The sequence below is a fragment of the Heptranchias perlo genome, unplaced genomic scaffold (assembly GCF_035084215.1).
Source record: "Heptranchias perlo isolate sHepPer1 unplaced genomic scaffold, sHepPer1.hap1 HAP1_SCAFFOLD_60, whole genome shotgun sequence".
NCBI lineage: Eukaryota > Metazoa > Chordata > Chondrichthyes > Hexanchiformes > Hexanchidae > Heptranchias > Heptranchias perlo.
The window spans coordinates 472,501-489,367 of record NW_027139623.1 but is presented as its reverse complement, the minus strand read 5'-3'; the positions used below and the strand labels follow the sequence as shown (position 1 = coordinate 489,367).

Below are 16,867 nucleotides of genomic sequence, written 5' to 3'. Positions count from 1 at the left end.
GAAAGGATATACAGGGATTGGAGAGGGTGCAGAAAAGATTCACAAGGATGATACCAGAACTGAGGGGATATCCTAATCAGGAAAGTCTGAACAGGCTGGGACTCTTTTCTTTTGAAAAGAGAAGGCTGAGGGGTGACCTGATAGAAGTCTTTAAGATAATGATAGAATTTGGTCGGGTAGATGAAGAGATAATGCTTCCACTTGGGAGGGAGTATAAAATTAGAGTTCATAAATATAAGACTGTCACTAATAAATCCAATATGGAATTCAGGTAAAACTTCTTTACCGAATGAGTGGTAAGAATGTGCAATGCGCTACCACAAGGGGTAGTTGAGGGAAATAACGTAGATGCATTTAAGGGGAAGGTAGATAAGCACAAGAGGCATAATGGAATATCGTATCCTGATAGGGTTAGATGGAGTAGGGAGGGAGGAGGCTCGTATGGAGCATACATGCTGGCATAAACAAGTTGGACCGAATGGCCTGTTTCTGTGCTGTAATTTCGAAGTAACTCGATGGAACTCAATGTTATATTTTGGGGGTGGTGGAAGAGCAGAGGGACCTGGGGGCGCATATTCACAAATCTTTGAAGGTGGCAGGGCAAGTTGATAAGGTGGTTAAGCAAGCGGATGGGATACATGGGTTTGTAAAAGAGGGGCATTGAATAAAAAAATAGGGAAGTCATGTTAAACCCTTACAAAAGACTGGTTAGGCCTCAGCTGGAGTATTGTCTCCAACACTGGGCACCACATTTTAAGAAGGATGTAAAGGCCTTGGAGAGGGTACAGAGGAGAGTTACCAGGGTGATACCAGGGATGAGGGACTTCAGTTATGTGGAGGGATTGAAGAAGCTGGGCTTGTTCTCCTTCGAGCAGAAAAAGTTAAGGGGAGATCAAAAAGAGGTGATCAAAATAATGAGACGTTTTTATAGAGCAAATAGGGGTAATTAAATAATTGGATTGATAACCAGAGGTCATCGGTTTACAATCATTGGCAAAACAACTCGAGCGGAAATAAGGAGAACATTTTTCACACGGAGTGTTGTTAAGCACTGCCTGAAAGGATGGTGTCTCTTTTAGAGGCTGTCTTCGTGTCAACATTCATATCTTCACTGGGAAACTGCAGGAACAGAGTGAAACGGGTCTGCTTGTGTCCCTGGTTTCAATGTATAATGTGGAGAAATCTATAAAATTTATAATTGAATCGGTAAAAGTGAACATGGTCAATACAATTATATGAAAACTGTAAGTGAAGCCGCTCATTGTTGGAGCAGTCCTTTCTGAGCACAGCTTTTAACTTTATTCCTGAGAGAGGTCTCATTAAGACAAAGTTCTGAACTTTGAGAAGTTTGTGATATATCCACGTCATCATTTACATCGGAGTCAAAGCTGCTGATGTGGCCTGTTTGTTCAAATGACTGTAACTAATAGCAATGATCAGGGGTATAACCCTGTCAGTGGAGATTTACCCCCTGTATAAATCAGGGATCGCTCTAATGAATCCACACAGAGTGCCTGCCGGAGCTGCGGTTTCCAGGCCAGCAGAAATCATTGCTTCTCACAGAAATGGGATATTCAGTAATGTATCTGATAGAATGTATTTATTATCCAGTTCTCGCAGCCGTTGGAGTTCCAGGTAACCCATTATCTCAGCTGTTCATGGTGTAAATCGGTATTAAATCTGCTGCTGTACTTGATACTTTTTTTTTCTCCCATCATGTATTACACAGTGGAGTGTTCTGTCCTCAGTCTCTGCTCTTTTGGTCTTCGAGCAGCTGCATTATATGCTTTACGATTTTGTTTATCCAATTCTGGCATTGTTACTGGATTATTCTCTGTGCTGATTGTATTGGAATCAGGTGTCTGGGCTAAGAGCTGGTATCAGACCATCAGGAGTTGTTCACAGTTTCATGTTGTGGAACTAACCTGTCCTGGAATATTTTTTTCATAAATGTGTTTTCAGTGATTGATAATGAGACAGCTCACGGTCTCAGTGTTACAAGGAGGCAGCGCAATGTCCTCCCTCCACAATAATATGGTTCAGTTTAACTGGGATTTCAACGTATTGATTGGTTATCACTGTTATGAAATATTATTTCATTCTGTGTGTGTATCTGACGCCGCATCAGATGTCTGGTTACTGAACTGTGTTTGCTGTTGATTCTTTCAATCTCATTCCCTGCTTCACTGTGGATGAAATTTCTGTAAAGTGCAATGTTTTGAGGTCATGTTTCACTTCATCTGTTCAAATCATGAGCAGTTCTATTTATCTGTGGATTGTTCGCAGCAGCGGTGATGTTGGTGTTTTGTTAATTGAACAATGCCGCCATCTAACGCTGTACTTTGTAATTACAGGAGAAGGAATTTCAATTATTGTGAGGTGTGTCTGGAAGAGGCATTCGATTCTGTTTATTCCACGCATTGTGGATGAAGTGAACAGTGTAGGTGAACTGGTGGAACCTTGCATGATCTGTAGAAACATTAAACTGTTCACAGAGGCTTCACCATTTAACAAACTGACACTGAGAATAGAATCGTTGGAACACGGGGCTGGTGAGGAGAAAGCAGGCGCAGAATGTTAGGATTTACTAGGAAATGAAAGGGGGCATTGAGAAAGAGTAGAGACAGTGCGGAGAGATAGATTGCAGGGACAGAGAACGCGACTGAGAAGGAAAACGAGAGGGACGGTGAGAAGGAAAGAGAGGAAGAGATTGACAGAGAGAGAAATGCACACACGGAGAACGAGAGAGGGGAGAGAGAGAGCAGCAGCGGTGTGAATAATTAATCGGAATGAACTGCTGAAACTTCCAGTCCAATTATGAAGAGGAAATGTGATTTGAAGGTGTTATTAGAATGTTGTCAGATTGTAAGAGTTTTATTGTATTCTCTCCGGGTGTGTTTAACAATATCAGCTCCTCAGTCTGTTTATGTGAATGTTCCTTTCACTTGTTTACTGATTGAATAAATAAACATAATTGAAATGTATCTAAAGAATAGGATCATTGATTTCTTTATCGCATTTAATTATGGGGATATTGTATTCTAGAAGCTATGTTTCAGTTTTATTCAATAAAGAACGAAGCGAATTCAATGATTGTATTTTCATGTAATTTCAGTTGAATATGCAAAGTAAATTTATTGAACACATTATGTAACCAACGAGCAGTTCATTGACACCAATAACCACATAAATTAATGGTTGAATTCATTAATTGGATTGTGTGAGTTGAAACTATAGATTAGATTTCCTCTAACACTCTGCTGCAGTCTCTCCCTGTGAATCCCAGCCTCTCCTCCTACGGCATCGAATCCTCCGTTTCCTCATCCGTTCCCCTGATTCCCCTCCAGTTCATACATGTCCTTTTCCTTTGTCTCCCTCCCAAACGCACTCGCTCGCTCGGCCTCCAGCTGCCTCTTCTAATCCAATACGAAGCCTCAAACTCACCGCCACGGATCTCGGTCTTTCCCGTTTTGTGCCAGCCCCAGTCGGCTCTCTCCACCCAGAGCAACAAACCTCCCCCTGTCCCCTCACCTTCTCGTCCCTCGCTCACTTTCCCGTCCATCTGGAGCCCAAATCCGGATTTAACCTGTTGGAATCCCGGTGTTTAAATCCCTCCTCCCTTCCCCACCGGCACTGCCCCCTCACTCGGCCCTTCCAGTGGATCTGGTGCTCACTTTATTCACTCTCTTTATCAATTTCCCAATTCATTATTGATCATTGTGTTTAAAAACATTTCTCTGTCCGAAAGCGCTGCCCAGGTCAGTGAATCAGTTTCAACCGTTTGATGCAGCAACAAAGCTGGAAATTTCACCCCAGATCCTGTCAAACTGCTGCTTTGTCTCCAGGTCTAATCAGTAATTTCTCTGCTTCTTTTCTCTCTCTTTTACAGTTAACTTGGTGGCGATTGTGATCCTGTCCCGAGGAAAGTGCGGACTCTCCAAATGTATCACTAGCTACCTGGTGGGAATGGCGGCGGCCGATCTCCTGGTCGTTATCACTGATCCGATATTGAAATGGATTGGACTGATTTATTTCCCAAATTCATTCCTGAGAATTACTCCCGTGTGTTCGGTCATTGACTTCCTGACTTTTGCAACCACCGAGATTTCTGTCTGGTTCACAGTGGTTTTCACCTTTGATCGATTTGTGGCCATTAGTTGTCAGAAGCTGAAAACAAAATATTGCACTGAGAAAACGGCGGCTGCTGTTATCGGGGTGGTGAGTGCGCTGAGCTGTTTACTGAACATTCCCTTCTACTTTGTAATTGGCCCGGAATATATAATGGACAATGTACCCCGGGGTTGTGTCTTGAAACCGATCTTTTTCACTTCACCCGCATGGGAAGCGTTTGTCTTGTTTAATCTTGTGTTAACTCCTTGTCTGCCATTCATTCTGATTTTACTGTTCAATGTTCTCACGGTCAGCCACATTTTAGCGGCCAATAGAGTCCGCAGGGGACTCCGGGGCCGCAGCAATGTCGAGAATCACAAGGATCCAGAGATGGAGAACCGAAGGAAATCCATCATTTTACTCTTCAGTATATCAGGCAGTTTTATATTGTTATGGAGCACACTCGTTTTTTATGTTATCTCTCTGTATACAACAAATACCCAGTACTATAAAGTCAGTGACATTGAGTCAGCCGGACTCATGCTTCAGCTTCTCAGTTCCTGCACCAACACGTGTATTTATGCTGTGACCCAGACTAAATTCAGAGAGGAGCTGAAGAACGGGGTGAAATACCCACTGAATCTAATTGTTACATTAGTTAAATCATAGAAACGTCTGAAGTCTTTTCAACTGAAATTAAACAAAAAGTCAATGAGAGTGGATTTTCACGTTTGTCGGTGGCGTGAGACGGGCTGTAACGGATCGGGCGCCCGTTATTCACCGCGCCTGATTTTACCATCCATTGACATAAATGAATTCACGAAAGTAACTATTATTAAACCAATCATTTAAATACATTTGGAAATACCAGAGAGGAATCATATCTTACCCGACAAATGCGGTGTTGTGAAATGATACAAAGATGTGATTCTAACATGAAACGGTTTGCTGTTTTTTATTCTGGAAATAATATGATTTCAATATTTAATGTTTAATCGTGAAATGAATAAAATCAAATCCTCCTTTTCGGTTGATGATTATTTCCCATCACACACACTGCCCGGTGGGATGGACTGAGGGTGAGCTGTCAGGGTCAGACAGCGTCCTGTTCATTGGGACATTTGTTTTGACCAGAACAGAATAATAATGGACCAACACCCGGACCGTTACTGACTGGTAAAATATTAATGTAATTTCAAACTCCAGTGGGGAGTTCCGGAGATCGTTTCCTCTCTGAGCTGCTGTTCAGTAATGTTTACTCACTGCAGGGAGTTTAATGGGACATGAGGCTGGGCCTGGTTACACAGATCTATAAGGAAACCTCCTGATACATTTCTGAGACGATCAGGGACGGGGAGATTTCTCACGGCCGCAGCAGGCCAAGGGAAAGCTCTCCTGCTCCTCCTTGCGCCACAAAATATAATTTAAAATGAAACTATTCAGTGTTCTGGATCACTCAATGCCCATCGAAAGGGCGGCTCCTCCTCCCATTTGTAACCAACATGATGTTCCGTGTACGTCAAAATACCCTGATTTACATATTACACGTGGTCTGACCGGAAACAGGTGGGTGTTGCTCCGGCCGCTCTTCTCAGGACCCTACCCACGATGGTGGAGGCAGGAGCGACAGTGTTAAAGGGGCGGTAAATGACCTCGTACGATTTACTAGCCTCTTACACGCCATTTCCGCCAGGCGGGGATACTTAAAATCGACCACACCTTTCCTGACCTCCGCCCTAATATCAATCTTCGAAGCCCACAAGCTGGTCCATTGTCTCAAAGTGCACCGGTTCACAACACGTGGAGGGAAATTTTCACCATTGCTGGGAGCTGAATTGATAGAGCGGATCACCCGCCCCTGATAGAACCGGCCAGATTTTAACTTCTGCTCTTTCAGTTTACCGCCCAAGCAGTGAAGGTGAAATTACCCGCCTCCGTCTCTGATCCCAAGGTTCGACAGGTGTGTGAAAGACATCAGATATTATTTGCCAAACACTGACATGAATGTGGGCGAATGGATCCGTGTATTCGTGTAATAAGTGATAACCCCCCTCCATCGAGACAGGACCCCTATCTGGGAGAGGCGGTGGAGAGCTTGTGAGCGACAATAAGATATCTCGAACGGTCCATCGGTCTCACTGATATTCTGTGAGAGATATCTCGAATGGTCCATCGGTCTCACTGATATTCTGTGAGAGATACCTCGAATGGTCCATCGGTCTCACTGATATTCTGTGAGAGATATCTCGAACGGGTTCTGGAATCCCCCCCCGACCTCCATCCCGATTCGCAGTATCAATTCGCCTTTACTTTCGAAGGACATCAGTACACTTGGACCGTCCTCCCTCAAGGTTCCCACAACAGCCCCGTTATTTTCCCTGCTCACATGAAAGGAGCTTTGACAGGGCTGTGAATCCCCAGGCTGTGATCCACTTTGTGGATGGAACCCTAATACAGACCGAGACACGGGAAGATCACCTGCGAATGGTGAGTGAGGTTTGTCATCGACTGGAGCCCTCTGGACTTAGGATCAATGTTACAAAGCTGCAGTTGATGAAACCTCAGATCACGTTCCTTGGTTTCATCGTAGAGGCAGGGTCCCGGTCTGTGGACCAGGATAAAGTCAAGGTTATCACCTCCTTACCACGGCCCACAGATGAGACCTCCCTGCACTTGTTTCTGTGTATGACAGGATTGTGTGGGGATTGTATCTCTGACTATTCAGAAATTGCTGCTCCCCTATATGGGTTACTTCTGGAGGGAGTTGAATGCCAGTGAACGGAGAGCCACACCAACACCATCACCACCCTTAATACTAGACTTGTTACTGTTCCAATGCTTGCCGCCCCCATTATACAAAGTACTGTGCCCTTTACCCCTTCCCCATCAGAGAGTTCCGTCACCATGCTTGGGCCAGTCTATCATGGTAAGACTAATCCCATTAATTTTACATCAACTCGTCTCCAGGGAGCTGAGCTAATCTACACAGAATGAGAGAGGCAGGTACTTCCACTGTATTGCGCCCTCTCCACATCATTGGAGGTCAGAAGGTTAAGGTTTACAACCATCACAGTCCAGGGCTCTTCCAAACAAAAGACCGAATTAAAGACGTAAATGTGTCTAGTGCCCGAATCACTGATTGGCCCGAATCACTGATTGGCTGCCTTGTCCACCGATACCCTCGAGTTCCCACCAGCAGAATGTGTTCGGAGAATTTTTACTGACCCGGATCAACAAAGGTTTAAATCCCACAGAAAGTAGTCAAATTCCAAATGTGAGCCAAGATAGTTATATAAAGGGGCGGTTCAAGGGAACTTCAGATGAGTGTAAATTGAAACGCTGCAGCTCTGCCTGTTACACCCACAAGCCGTGTAATCAAATGGAGCAAGTTTGGGGTTTATACCAAAGGTAGTGACAGTCCCCACACTATGAAGGTTGGGTCTGGCCACGCTGGCCGAGCAGATGCAGGATGTCTCGTCCAGCTAGACCGTACCCCACCACTTGTCGTGAAGTTTACCCTTTCTACCACAAGGCAATCAAACAGTGGACGGCACAGAACATTTTGAGTGTCCTGCAGAGAAAGGGGAAGGTAGATCCGGTTGGTCAGTTCCCCGACCAGACGGTCGAAACCATTTAGTGGAACGTCTCATCGCCGGAACTGACCAACAGGCACCAGGATGTAGCCTGGATGGTGGTGAGAAGGGCCCTCCCAGTGCGGTCTTTCCTGCACACAGCATCTCAGCGCCACCGTGAGCTTCCCTCGAGGTTGCAGCGGGGCGAGACCATCGTCTATCTCCTGGGGGACTGCACCTCCCTGCAGAATGTGTGGAGAGAGATGCGTTGGCATTTGTCCTGGTTCATCCCCAACAGCTTGGTGACACAGGACGCTCTGCTCTACGGGCTGTTTTCTGGGATGCAAACTGAGACAGATAGCAACTGCTGCTGGAAGATCATCAACTCGGTGAAGGAGGCCCTATGGTCCACCAGAACCCTGCTGGTCATCCAGCTGAAGGAGCTGTCCACGACTGAGTGTTGCCCACTGACACACTCCAATGTCCAGGAGTAAGTGTTGTGGGACACATTGAAGTGAGGTGCGGCCGATGCAAAGGCTCTATGGGGAAAGGCCACCGTATAAGGCCATTTCACCTTGTATTGTACTGCACGTATTAGAAGATATGTACTGTGTTTTGAAATGTAATAACGGAGTCTTAGTGTATACGATCTGTATTGTATATTTTTGAATTGTAACTGTGATATTTTTATTGAACTGTGTGTATGCATAAATTTTATGAAATATACTACACTTTGAAATACAAAAAAATGGTCCTGTTTCACCGTGTCTGTTATTATTGGACAGTGAAGAGTGGGAATATAGGCGGACAGTAAAGATGTGGGGAGTTATACAAAGAGCATCTATTGCTGGCACCAGGTGAGAAATAGGAGTATTTTCATAATAGTGGTAAACTATGAACTGCAGGGGAGTAAAGGGGTTTGGGTGTCCAGATACAACAATCACTAAAAGCTAGTGCACATGCATCAAAATAATTTTAAAGATCCCAATTTCTCGGCTGTCATATCCCAAGGTGCCGCTATCAGGTACTTAGCCAACTCTCTGGAATTTGCTGATACAATCAGGCCCCACTGCCTCCCTCGCTGGTCCATTCCATACATCCAGCACCCTCTGCATTAAAAAAGTTACATTCAAACATTCTGCTCATCCAATGCCCCAGGGAGAGACGACGAATAGTGGCGGGAGGACCCAGACCATCAGCCTGATGTGAGTTTAGACATTTCTGCTTTTAATTCCGAATTTTGCATTTACAGTTTTTTCCTTTTTTTGTTCAATTCTATTTTGATTTCATTCTTGCAGATTTTGCATTTTTAAACAAATTCTGTGCGCAGTGAGTGTTGAATCCGGGTCCTTTGATTGACAGCTCTCCCCTCCCCCCATGCTCCTGGGCTGACACCTCCCATCACGTGACACGCTGCGGCGTCACTCACATTTGCGCGCTGAGGTCAAGACGCGTACGTGCCGCACCGGCCGCAGGGACGCCGCGCATGCTCCGCGCTGTCCCTGTGCCGCGTTCCCTTAGCAACAGGCCGACGCCGGGAGGATGAGGATGGCGTCCTCGGGCGGGCGGTGCTGTGGGCGGGGGCGAGGCCGACAGAGGGAGGGCCCGCACCCGGGAGTGGCCTGAGAGGGGAGGGGGGGGAAGACCGCCGGAGTTCTTCGGGGCCTCCTGCGGGCCCCGTGAATCTCCACTCTGTCAGCGGCCGGTGTCGAGCTGGGCTCGGGGGGGAGTCACTCTCCCGCCTCCCCGTCAAACGGGCCGTGGGTCGGAGCCCAAAAGTGAGCGAGAATCAAACAGCACAGAGAGAGGCCGCTCGGCCCATCGCGCCTGTGCCGGCCCTGTGAAAGAGACCGCTCGGCCCATCGCGCCTGTGCCGGCCCTGTGAAAGAGCGATCCCATTAGTCCCACTCCCCCCTGCTCTTTCCCCACAGTCCCGCAAATTTCCCCCCTTCAAGGATTGACCCGATTCCCTTTTGAAAGTTATTATTGAATCTGCTCCCACCGCCCTTTCAGGCAGTGAATTCCAGATCGGAACAACTCGCTGCCAAAAAACATTCTCCTCATCTCCCTCTGGCTCTTTTCCCAATTCCCTTCAATCTGTGTCCTCTGGTTACCGACCCTCCCGCCAGTGGCAACAGTTTCTTCCCATCGACTCCATCAAAACCCCTCCTCATTTTCAACCCCTCTATTAAATCTCCCCTTAACCGTCTCCGCTTTCAGGGGAACAATCCCAGCTCCTCCAGTCTCTCCCGGTAACTGATGTCCCTCATCCACGGTACCATTCTGGAAAACGCCCCTGAACCTTCTCTGCTCCAAAGAGAGTAATCGCAGCTTCTCTATTCTCTCCGCATAATTATTATCATTTATTAAGTGGGTGGTGCTGGGTATCTGGAAGCTGTAATTCGGTGAGTAGAAAGCAGTGGGAGGATAAGTCTGCAGATTGATTTTGGGAGATGGAGAAGACGGCGATCGTGGCCTCAGACAAGGGAGGGAGGTGGTCTTTGAAACCTTCACGTACTCTGTTGTAAGATGTGTGTGTGTCTTCTTCCAGCAGTTCCCATTTGCACCTGTGCCCTGACTGGCGGATTCTGCGAACTCGCTGGGCAGTGAACGGTAAGTTTCTGTTCGTGTGTTACTGCATTGGCTCCCGATCCGGCAACGTTTCGATTTTAAAATCCTCATCCTCGTGTTCAAATCCCTCCATGGTTCTCGCCCCCTCCCTGTCTCTGTAACCTCTTCCAACCGATTTAATCTTCACCGACAACCGCATGTCACTCCATCCTATCATGGATTCCACCCCACCCATTTATCTCCACCACAGCCCATGTATACTGGAAGAACAGTCAGTCCTGTTAGACACAGATTCAGTGCTGGGACACTCAGCCCTGTTTTACACACAGCCAATGCTGGGACACTCAGTCCTGTTACATACACCGTCAGTGCTGGGACACTCAGTCATGTTATGTTCACAGTCAGTGCTGGCACATTCAGTCCCGTTATATATATATATATATATATATATATATATATGGTCAGTGCTGGGACACTCAGTCCTGTTACGTACACCGTCAGTGCTGGGAGACTCAGTCCTGTTACATACACCGTCAGTGCTGGGACACTCAGTCCTGTTACATACACCGTCAGTGCTGGGACACTCAGTCCTGTTGTGTACACAGTCAGTGCTGGGACTCTCAGTCTTGTTACACACAATCGGATAAATAAATAACTGCAACAAAGAATGAAATCTCCAGGACCTGATGGTTTCTACCCCAGGGTATTAAAGGAAACCGGTGGGGAAATTGCAGATGCATCAGTCATAATTTCCAAAGCTCTCCAGACTGAGGAATTGTGCCTTTGGAGATGAAAATTGAAAACCTCACTCCGTTATTTAAGAAAGGCGGGAGGAACAAACCTGGAAAATACAGACCTGTCAGTTTAAGGTCAGTTGTGGGGAAGTTAATGGAATCTATCATCAGAGACAAAATGATTGAGCACTTGAACAAGTCTGAGCTGATTCAAGAGTGTCACCATAGATTTAAGAAGTGCAGGTCATCTCTGACTAATCCAGTTGGATTTTTTGAGGTAACTAACAAGGTGGACAGGGGGGTGTCTATGGATGTTGTCTGTATGGACATCCAGAAGGCATTTGATAACGTTCTGCGCAATAGATTAATAGAATAAATAAAAGTGCACAGAATTGAAAGTGACCTTGTGACTTGTGTTGGAATTGGTTGGGAGGTCGGAGAAGGGAGCAGGGACAAAGGGAACGTTCGTTGAATGGCGGGATATGACAAGTGTTGTCCTCAGGGATCTGTATTGGGGCCTCAGCTTTTCACCATATTTATCAATAACTTGGATGAAGGAATTGAGAGTTGTAGGTCCAAGTTTCCAGGTGACACTAAGTTAGGAGGCACAGGAAGTGGTGTAGATGAGAGCAGGAAGTTACAAAGAGACAGTTTAAGTGAATGGACAAACTGTGGCAGGTGGAGTTTAATGTGGGGAAGTGTGAGATCATTCACTTTGGATGCAAGAAGGAAACATTGGAGTATTTTCTTAAACTGGGAGACTGGGAACGGTGGAGGAGCAAAGGGATTTGGGTGTCCATGTACACAAATCACTAAAAGCTAGTGCACAGATTTAAAAAATCACAGACTAATGGAATGTTGGCCTTTATATCGAGGGCTGGAATACAAAGGGGAGGAAGTGATGCTTCAGTTCTACAGAGTCTTGGTCAGAGCCCATCTGGAGTACTGATCCTCACCAAGGATATATTGGCCTTGGAGGGGGGACAGTGCAGATTCACCAGAATGATACTCGGGCTTGAATGGTTCAATTATGAGGACCGGTTGCATAAATCTGGTTTGCATTCCCTTGAGTTTAGAAGGTTGAGGGGTGATCTGAACCAGATTTTTAAAATTATAAAGGGATTCGATAGGGTAGAAATAGAAACTATTTTCTCTGGTGGCGAATCCAGAACAAGAGGTCATAAACTTAAATTTAGAGCTAGGGCGTCTTGGAGTGAAATCAGGAATCTCTTTTTCACACAAGGGTAGTGGAAATCTGCTCAGGCTGATTGAAGTGGACCCTGTGATATAAAAGAATTTTCTGTCCTGTCAGCCTTGGACATCTTGTAGATCCATCTTTTAAAAAGGTGGAGGAACTCAGTTCAAAGATGGATTCCACTCACTTCATCACAAGTCCTCAATCACCTTGTCTTATCATCGAGATATCAAGGACTAGAAAAACTGTGTTTAAAAGAAAGCTGATTTATTTGACACTTGTACAGAATTCTAATACTGCAGTCCAGTGAAATGGATTATTAACATCAGAAACAGCCCCCAACTGCCAGAATGAACACGGTTCAGTCCTTGATGTGATTAACAGCAGCAATAACAGCAGAATCCAACCCCTGCAGTCACATGTGAACTCGCTGGTGTATCAGCAGGCTGGATGACAGAGTAAATCCCTTCCCACACAATGAGCAGGTGAACGGCCTCTCCCCAGTGTGAATACGTTGGTGTCTCAGTAGATCCCTTGTTCTTTTAAAGTTCTTCTCAAAGACAGAACAGTCAAAGGGTCTCTTATCAGTGTGAACATGTTGATGTTCAATGAGGTAGGATGAACGAGTGAGTCCCTTCCCACACACGGAGCAGGTGAACGCCCTCTCCCCAGTGTGAGTACGTTGGTGTCTCAGTAGATCCTTTTTTCTTTTAAAGCTCTTCTCACAGTCAGAACATTTAAAAGGTCTCTTATCAGTGTGAACGAGTTGATGTGTCAGAAGGCTGGATGAATAAGTGAATCCCTTCCCACACACGGAGCAGGTGAACGGCCTCTCCCCAGTGTGAATTCGCTGGTGTCTCAGCCGGTGGGATGATCGAGTGAATCCCTTCCCACACACGGAGCAGGTGAACGGCCTCTCCCCAGTGTGAACTCGCTGGTGTATCAGTAGGCTGGATGACTGAGTGAATCCCTTCCCACACACGGAGCAGGTGAACGGCCTCTCCCCAGTGTGAGTGCGTTGGTGTGTCAGGAGATCACTTTTTCTTTTAAAGCTCTTCTCACAGACAGAACATTTGAAAAGTCTCTTATCAGTGTGAACAAGCTGATGTTCAATAAGGCTGGGTGACTGAGTGAATCCCTTCCCACACACGGAGCAGGTGAACGGCCTCTCCCCAGTGTGAACTCGCTGGTGTGTCAGCAGGTTGGATGACTGAGTGAATCCCTTCCCGCACTCATTGCAGGTGAACGGCCTCTCCCCAGTGTGAGTGCGTTGGAGTTTCAGCAGCTCATTTCTGCTTTTTAAACTCTTGTCACAGTCAAAATATTTAAAAGGTCTCTTCTCAGTATGAACAAGTTCATGTTCAATGAGGCTGGATGACAGAGTGAATCTCATCCCACACATGGAGCAGGTGAATAGCCTCTCCCCAGTGTGAACTCGCTGGTGCGTCAGCAGGTGGGATAACTGAGTGAATCCCTTCCCACACACGGAGCAGGTGAACGGCCTCTCCCCAGTGTGTCTGCGTCGATGAGTTTCCAGTTGGGATGGGTAATTGAATCCCTTCCCACAGTCCCCACATTTCCACGGTTTCTCCATCGTCCTTGTGTCTCTCCAGGTTGGACGATCAGGTGAAGCCTCGTCCACACACAGAACACGTGTACGGTTTCTCCCCGCTGTGAATGGTGCGATGTTTTTTCAGGTTGTGGAACTGGTTAAAGCTCTTTCCGCAATCAGTGCACTGGAGTTTACAGAAGTACTCACTGTGAATACAGAATAGAAATTCAGAACAGGCAATTCTAGTTTCTATGGAACATTCTTCCTGCTCATTCCCCCAGACAGTAAATCCCAGTCTCACACACTCACCCTCCTACCTCTGCTGAAACACAAACCGTCTGCACCATCTCCAACATTTGGGTTGGGTTGGAGGCCTTGAATCTGAGTTGGGAAATATAATTGGAGAAACATGATTCAATTTAGAAACTAAACTATTCAAAATCAAATGACATGGATTACTGTAATTAATATAGTCCTTTCACGCCTAGTGGGAAAGAAGTGATGTCTGGGCTGCGGATGAGTGTGCCCGGTTACACAGCTTGTCCCTCTCTCTCCGCTTCAAATTCGCTTTCTTTGGCTAACGGCCTCATTCACACATCCAACTGACTGAAACCCTTTAAAGCTCAACTGGATTCATCCTTTGTTTATTTACTTGACCCATTACCACCCTCCTTGCCTTGCAGCATCATCCCTTTTTTTTGCTTTATCACTCCTGCCCTCCACCCTATCACAGACCTGCCCTTTTGTTCTTTCCCTCCCCGCCCCCTCCTTCCCTGCCTCTCTACTTGCTTAAAAACTGTTAATTCTTTCACTTCTTCAAGTTCTGGCAAAACATTAACACTAATCTGAAACGTTAACTCTGTTTCATTCTCCGCGGATGCTGCCTGACTTGCTGAGGATTTCCAGCATTTTCTCTTTATGTTTCACATTTCCAGCATCCGCAGTATTTTGCTTTTGATTGGTAAACCTCGCCCTTTGACACACCACCACAGAAATATCGGCAAGAGGGTTTTACAATGGCGATAATCTTACCCAAAATGCCCCGCGCGGTAGAATACGTTCTATCTGAATTCGAAGGGGATCAGCGCGCAGGCGCGGGAAGGGCCCATGGCCAGAGCATGCGCGGTTCTGGTCGGAGACACTGAGCGGGGCCGAGCGGAGTCTCAGCAACACCGAGTGCGGCTCAGAACCCGAATCAGAGCCGGGGGGCCCGGCGGACGGTCGGACGGGCGGCCCGGGTGCCCTTAGCACCATTAAACCCCTCATCCAGCGCCTCCCTCGTCCCACCCGCCGCTTCCCGGTTTCTTCTCCTGTTTCCACCGAGTCCGACTCGCGACAAACTGCAGGACCGAAGCGCTCCCAGAATGCAGGGCGGGCCTGGGGAGCATGCGCAGTCTGATCGCGAAATCAGCGCCTTGGAGAGATGGACGGGTTTCTGGGGCGCGGGGGATTGTGGGGCCTCCGGCCGCCATTAGTTACCGGGAGTCGGTCAGTGTTTTTTTGCCGGCGTCGCGCACAGAAGCGTTTCTCGAAATACGGACTGAGGAATTGAGGGTCGGTTTGCTGAACAGACACTGACCGTACAATGTGGAACAGTGTTTCACAAACATTTTTCCTCGTGACCCAGTGGAAGGAAAACACTTCCCCCAGGGACACAAAACAATAATATCTTCTGACTGGAGTTTTCATCAAATCCCAATAAAGGTCAGTCCATGCTCTTTACTTCATTTCAAGTAATAACTAAAATTAGACATCGACGTTACTTGAAAAACATTTGAAATATTGTGTAAATACAGTAAATAAGAGTTCAGGTTGAGTTTCACTTACTTAATGTGACGGGTGGGTCTGCCTGTTGTTCATGATCTCGTTCCAATCTGGATCACAAGATGAAAGCGCTCCACGCATATCAGGTGCGCTGTTGTGTCGGTTTCTTTCTCTTGTTTTTAACGTTCTCAAAGTCGAAAATCCCAGTTCGCACATGTAAGTTGTTATGAACGGCAGCAACAACAGAACACTAATCTTACGCAACAGAGAATATTCTTTGAAAGCACTGATCGAAAAAAAGTGATAAACTAAATGACTTGTGGCGTGCTTTCAGTATGCCATCACAGGTGAGTCGCACCAGCTCGTTTTCTTGCTCAAGCATCAAGTTTAGCTTCATTACCTATTCAGGATTTTCGAAAGCAAAAGGATCTTTCACCCAACGCTCTTCCATCAAATTTTCAAATCCCTCTGCAGGGAAGTAACGACTTAAATGGTCAGACAGAGCAGCGAGATGTAACTGTATGACACATTTCATTTCATTCCCTTTATCTTCATTGATGCTGTTCTTCTCAATGTGTTGTAACAGTGCTGGGAACATGGAATATCTCGGGTGATTACTTTTCAGTCGGACTTGCTGCAGTTCTAATGAATTTTGGAATGCTTGTATCTGTTCACAGTGTCGAAACAAATCATTGCCTCTTCCTTGTAACTTCAAATTCAGATCGTTTAAAATTGAGAACATGTCAGCCAAGTAAGACAACTTCATTAACTAACTGTCATCGTAAAACAAATTTGCCAAGTTAGACTCTTTCTCTTCCAGAAAAATGTGACTCTCTTTCCTGAGGCCATGCACCCTTTTAAGCACCCTGCCACGTGACAGCCATCGTACTTCAGTGTGAAACAGTAAATGAGTAAGCTCAGCTCCCATTTCTGAGCATAACGCTTCAAAAAGCAGGTCAGTGAGCTTCCTTTATTTAAATTAACAATTTTCACTACTTCCTACAGGACTGCCATAAAATCAGGCGGAATACACCAAACCTTCGCGGTGAATGAAACAATGATTCCAAGCAACATCATTCCCAGCTGCCTCAGATATTCTTCTCGCGACTCCGCTATTTCCACCTGTCATATTTGCTGCTCCATCACGTGTAACTCCTTTGCAATTAGCCCAGTCCAATTTGTATTTTTCATCTACACAGTCATGCAGTGCTTCGAATATCTGTGCTCCTGTTGTATTTGTTGGTAAAGTTATACAACACAACAAAACCTCTGTAAAGTCATCTTGCCCGACATATCTCACAGAAACTAACAGTGTTGTACAATTTGAAATATCAGCACTCTCGTCAAGTTGGATTGCAAAATCCCCGGC

At 46.1% G+C, this 16,867-nt stretch overlaps 1 protein-coding gene and 1 long non-coding RNA gene across 2 annotated transcripts in view; one reads left to right on the top strand and one right to left on the bottom strand.

The window, feature by feature from the left end:
• Positions 1 to 12,484: 12,484 nt before the first annotated feature.
• On the bottom strand, positions 12,485 to 14,116 carry LOC137316709 (zinc finger protein 271-like). The gene is made up of 2 exons (XM_067980552.1): positions 14,044 to 14,116; positions 12,485 to 13,940 (listed from the first exon to the last, which is right to left on the bottom strand). The coding sequence occupies exon 2, from the start codon at positions 13,774 to 13,776 to the stop codon at positions 12,598 to 12,600; it is 1,179 nt and encodes a 392-aa protein (XP_067836653.1). The 5' UTR covers positions 13,777 to 13,940; positions 14,044 to 14,116; the 3' UTR covers positions 12,485 to 12,597.
• Positions 14,117 to 15,368: 1,252 nt separating this feature from the next.
• The window catches only part of LOC137316778 (uncharacterized), a 1,967-nt gene continuing 468 nt past the window's right edge, over positions 15,369 to 16,867 (top strand). Inside the window, exons 1-2 of the long non-coding RNA XR_010961602.1 lie at positions 15,369 to 15,438; positions 16,319 to 16,453. This is a non-coding gene — a long non-coding RNA (uncharacterized lncRNA). The remainder of the gene's footprint in view (positions 15,439 to 16,318; positions 16,454 to 16,867) is intronic.

Excerpts from the sequence above, each read along its gene's own strand:
- LOC137316709 (XM_067980552.1), bottom strand. The coding sequence starts at position 13,776 with ATGGAGAAACCGTGGAAATGTGGGGACTGTGGGAAGGGATTCAATTAC.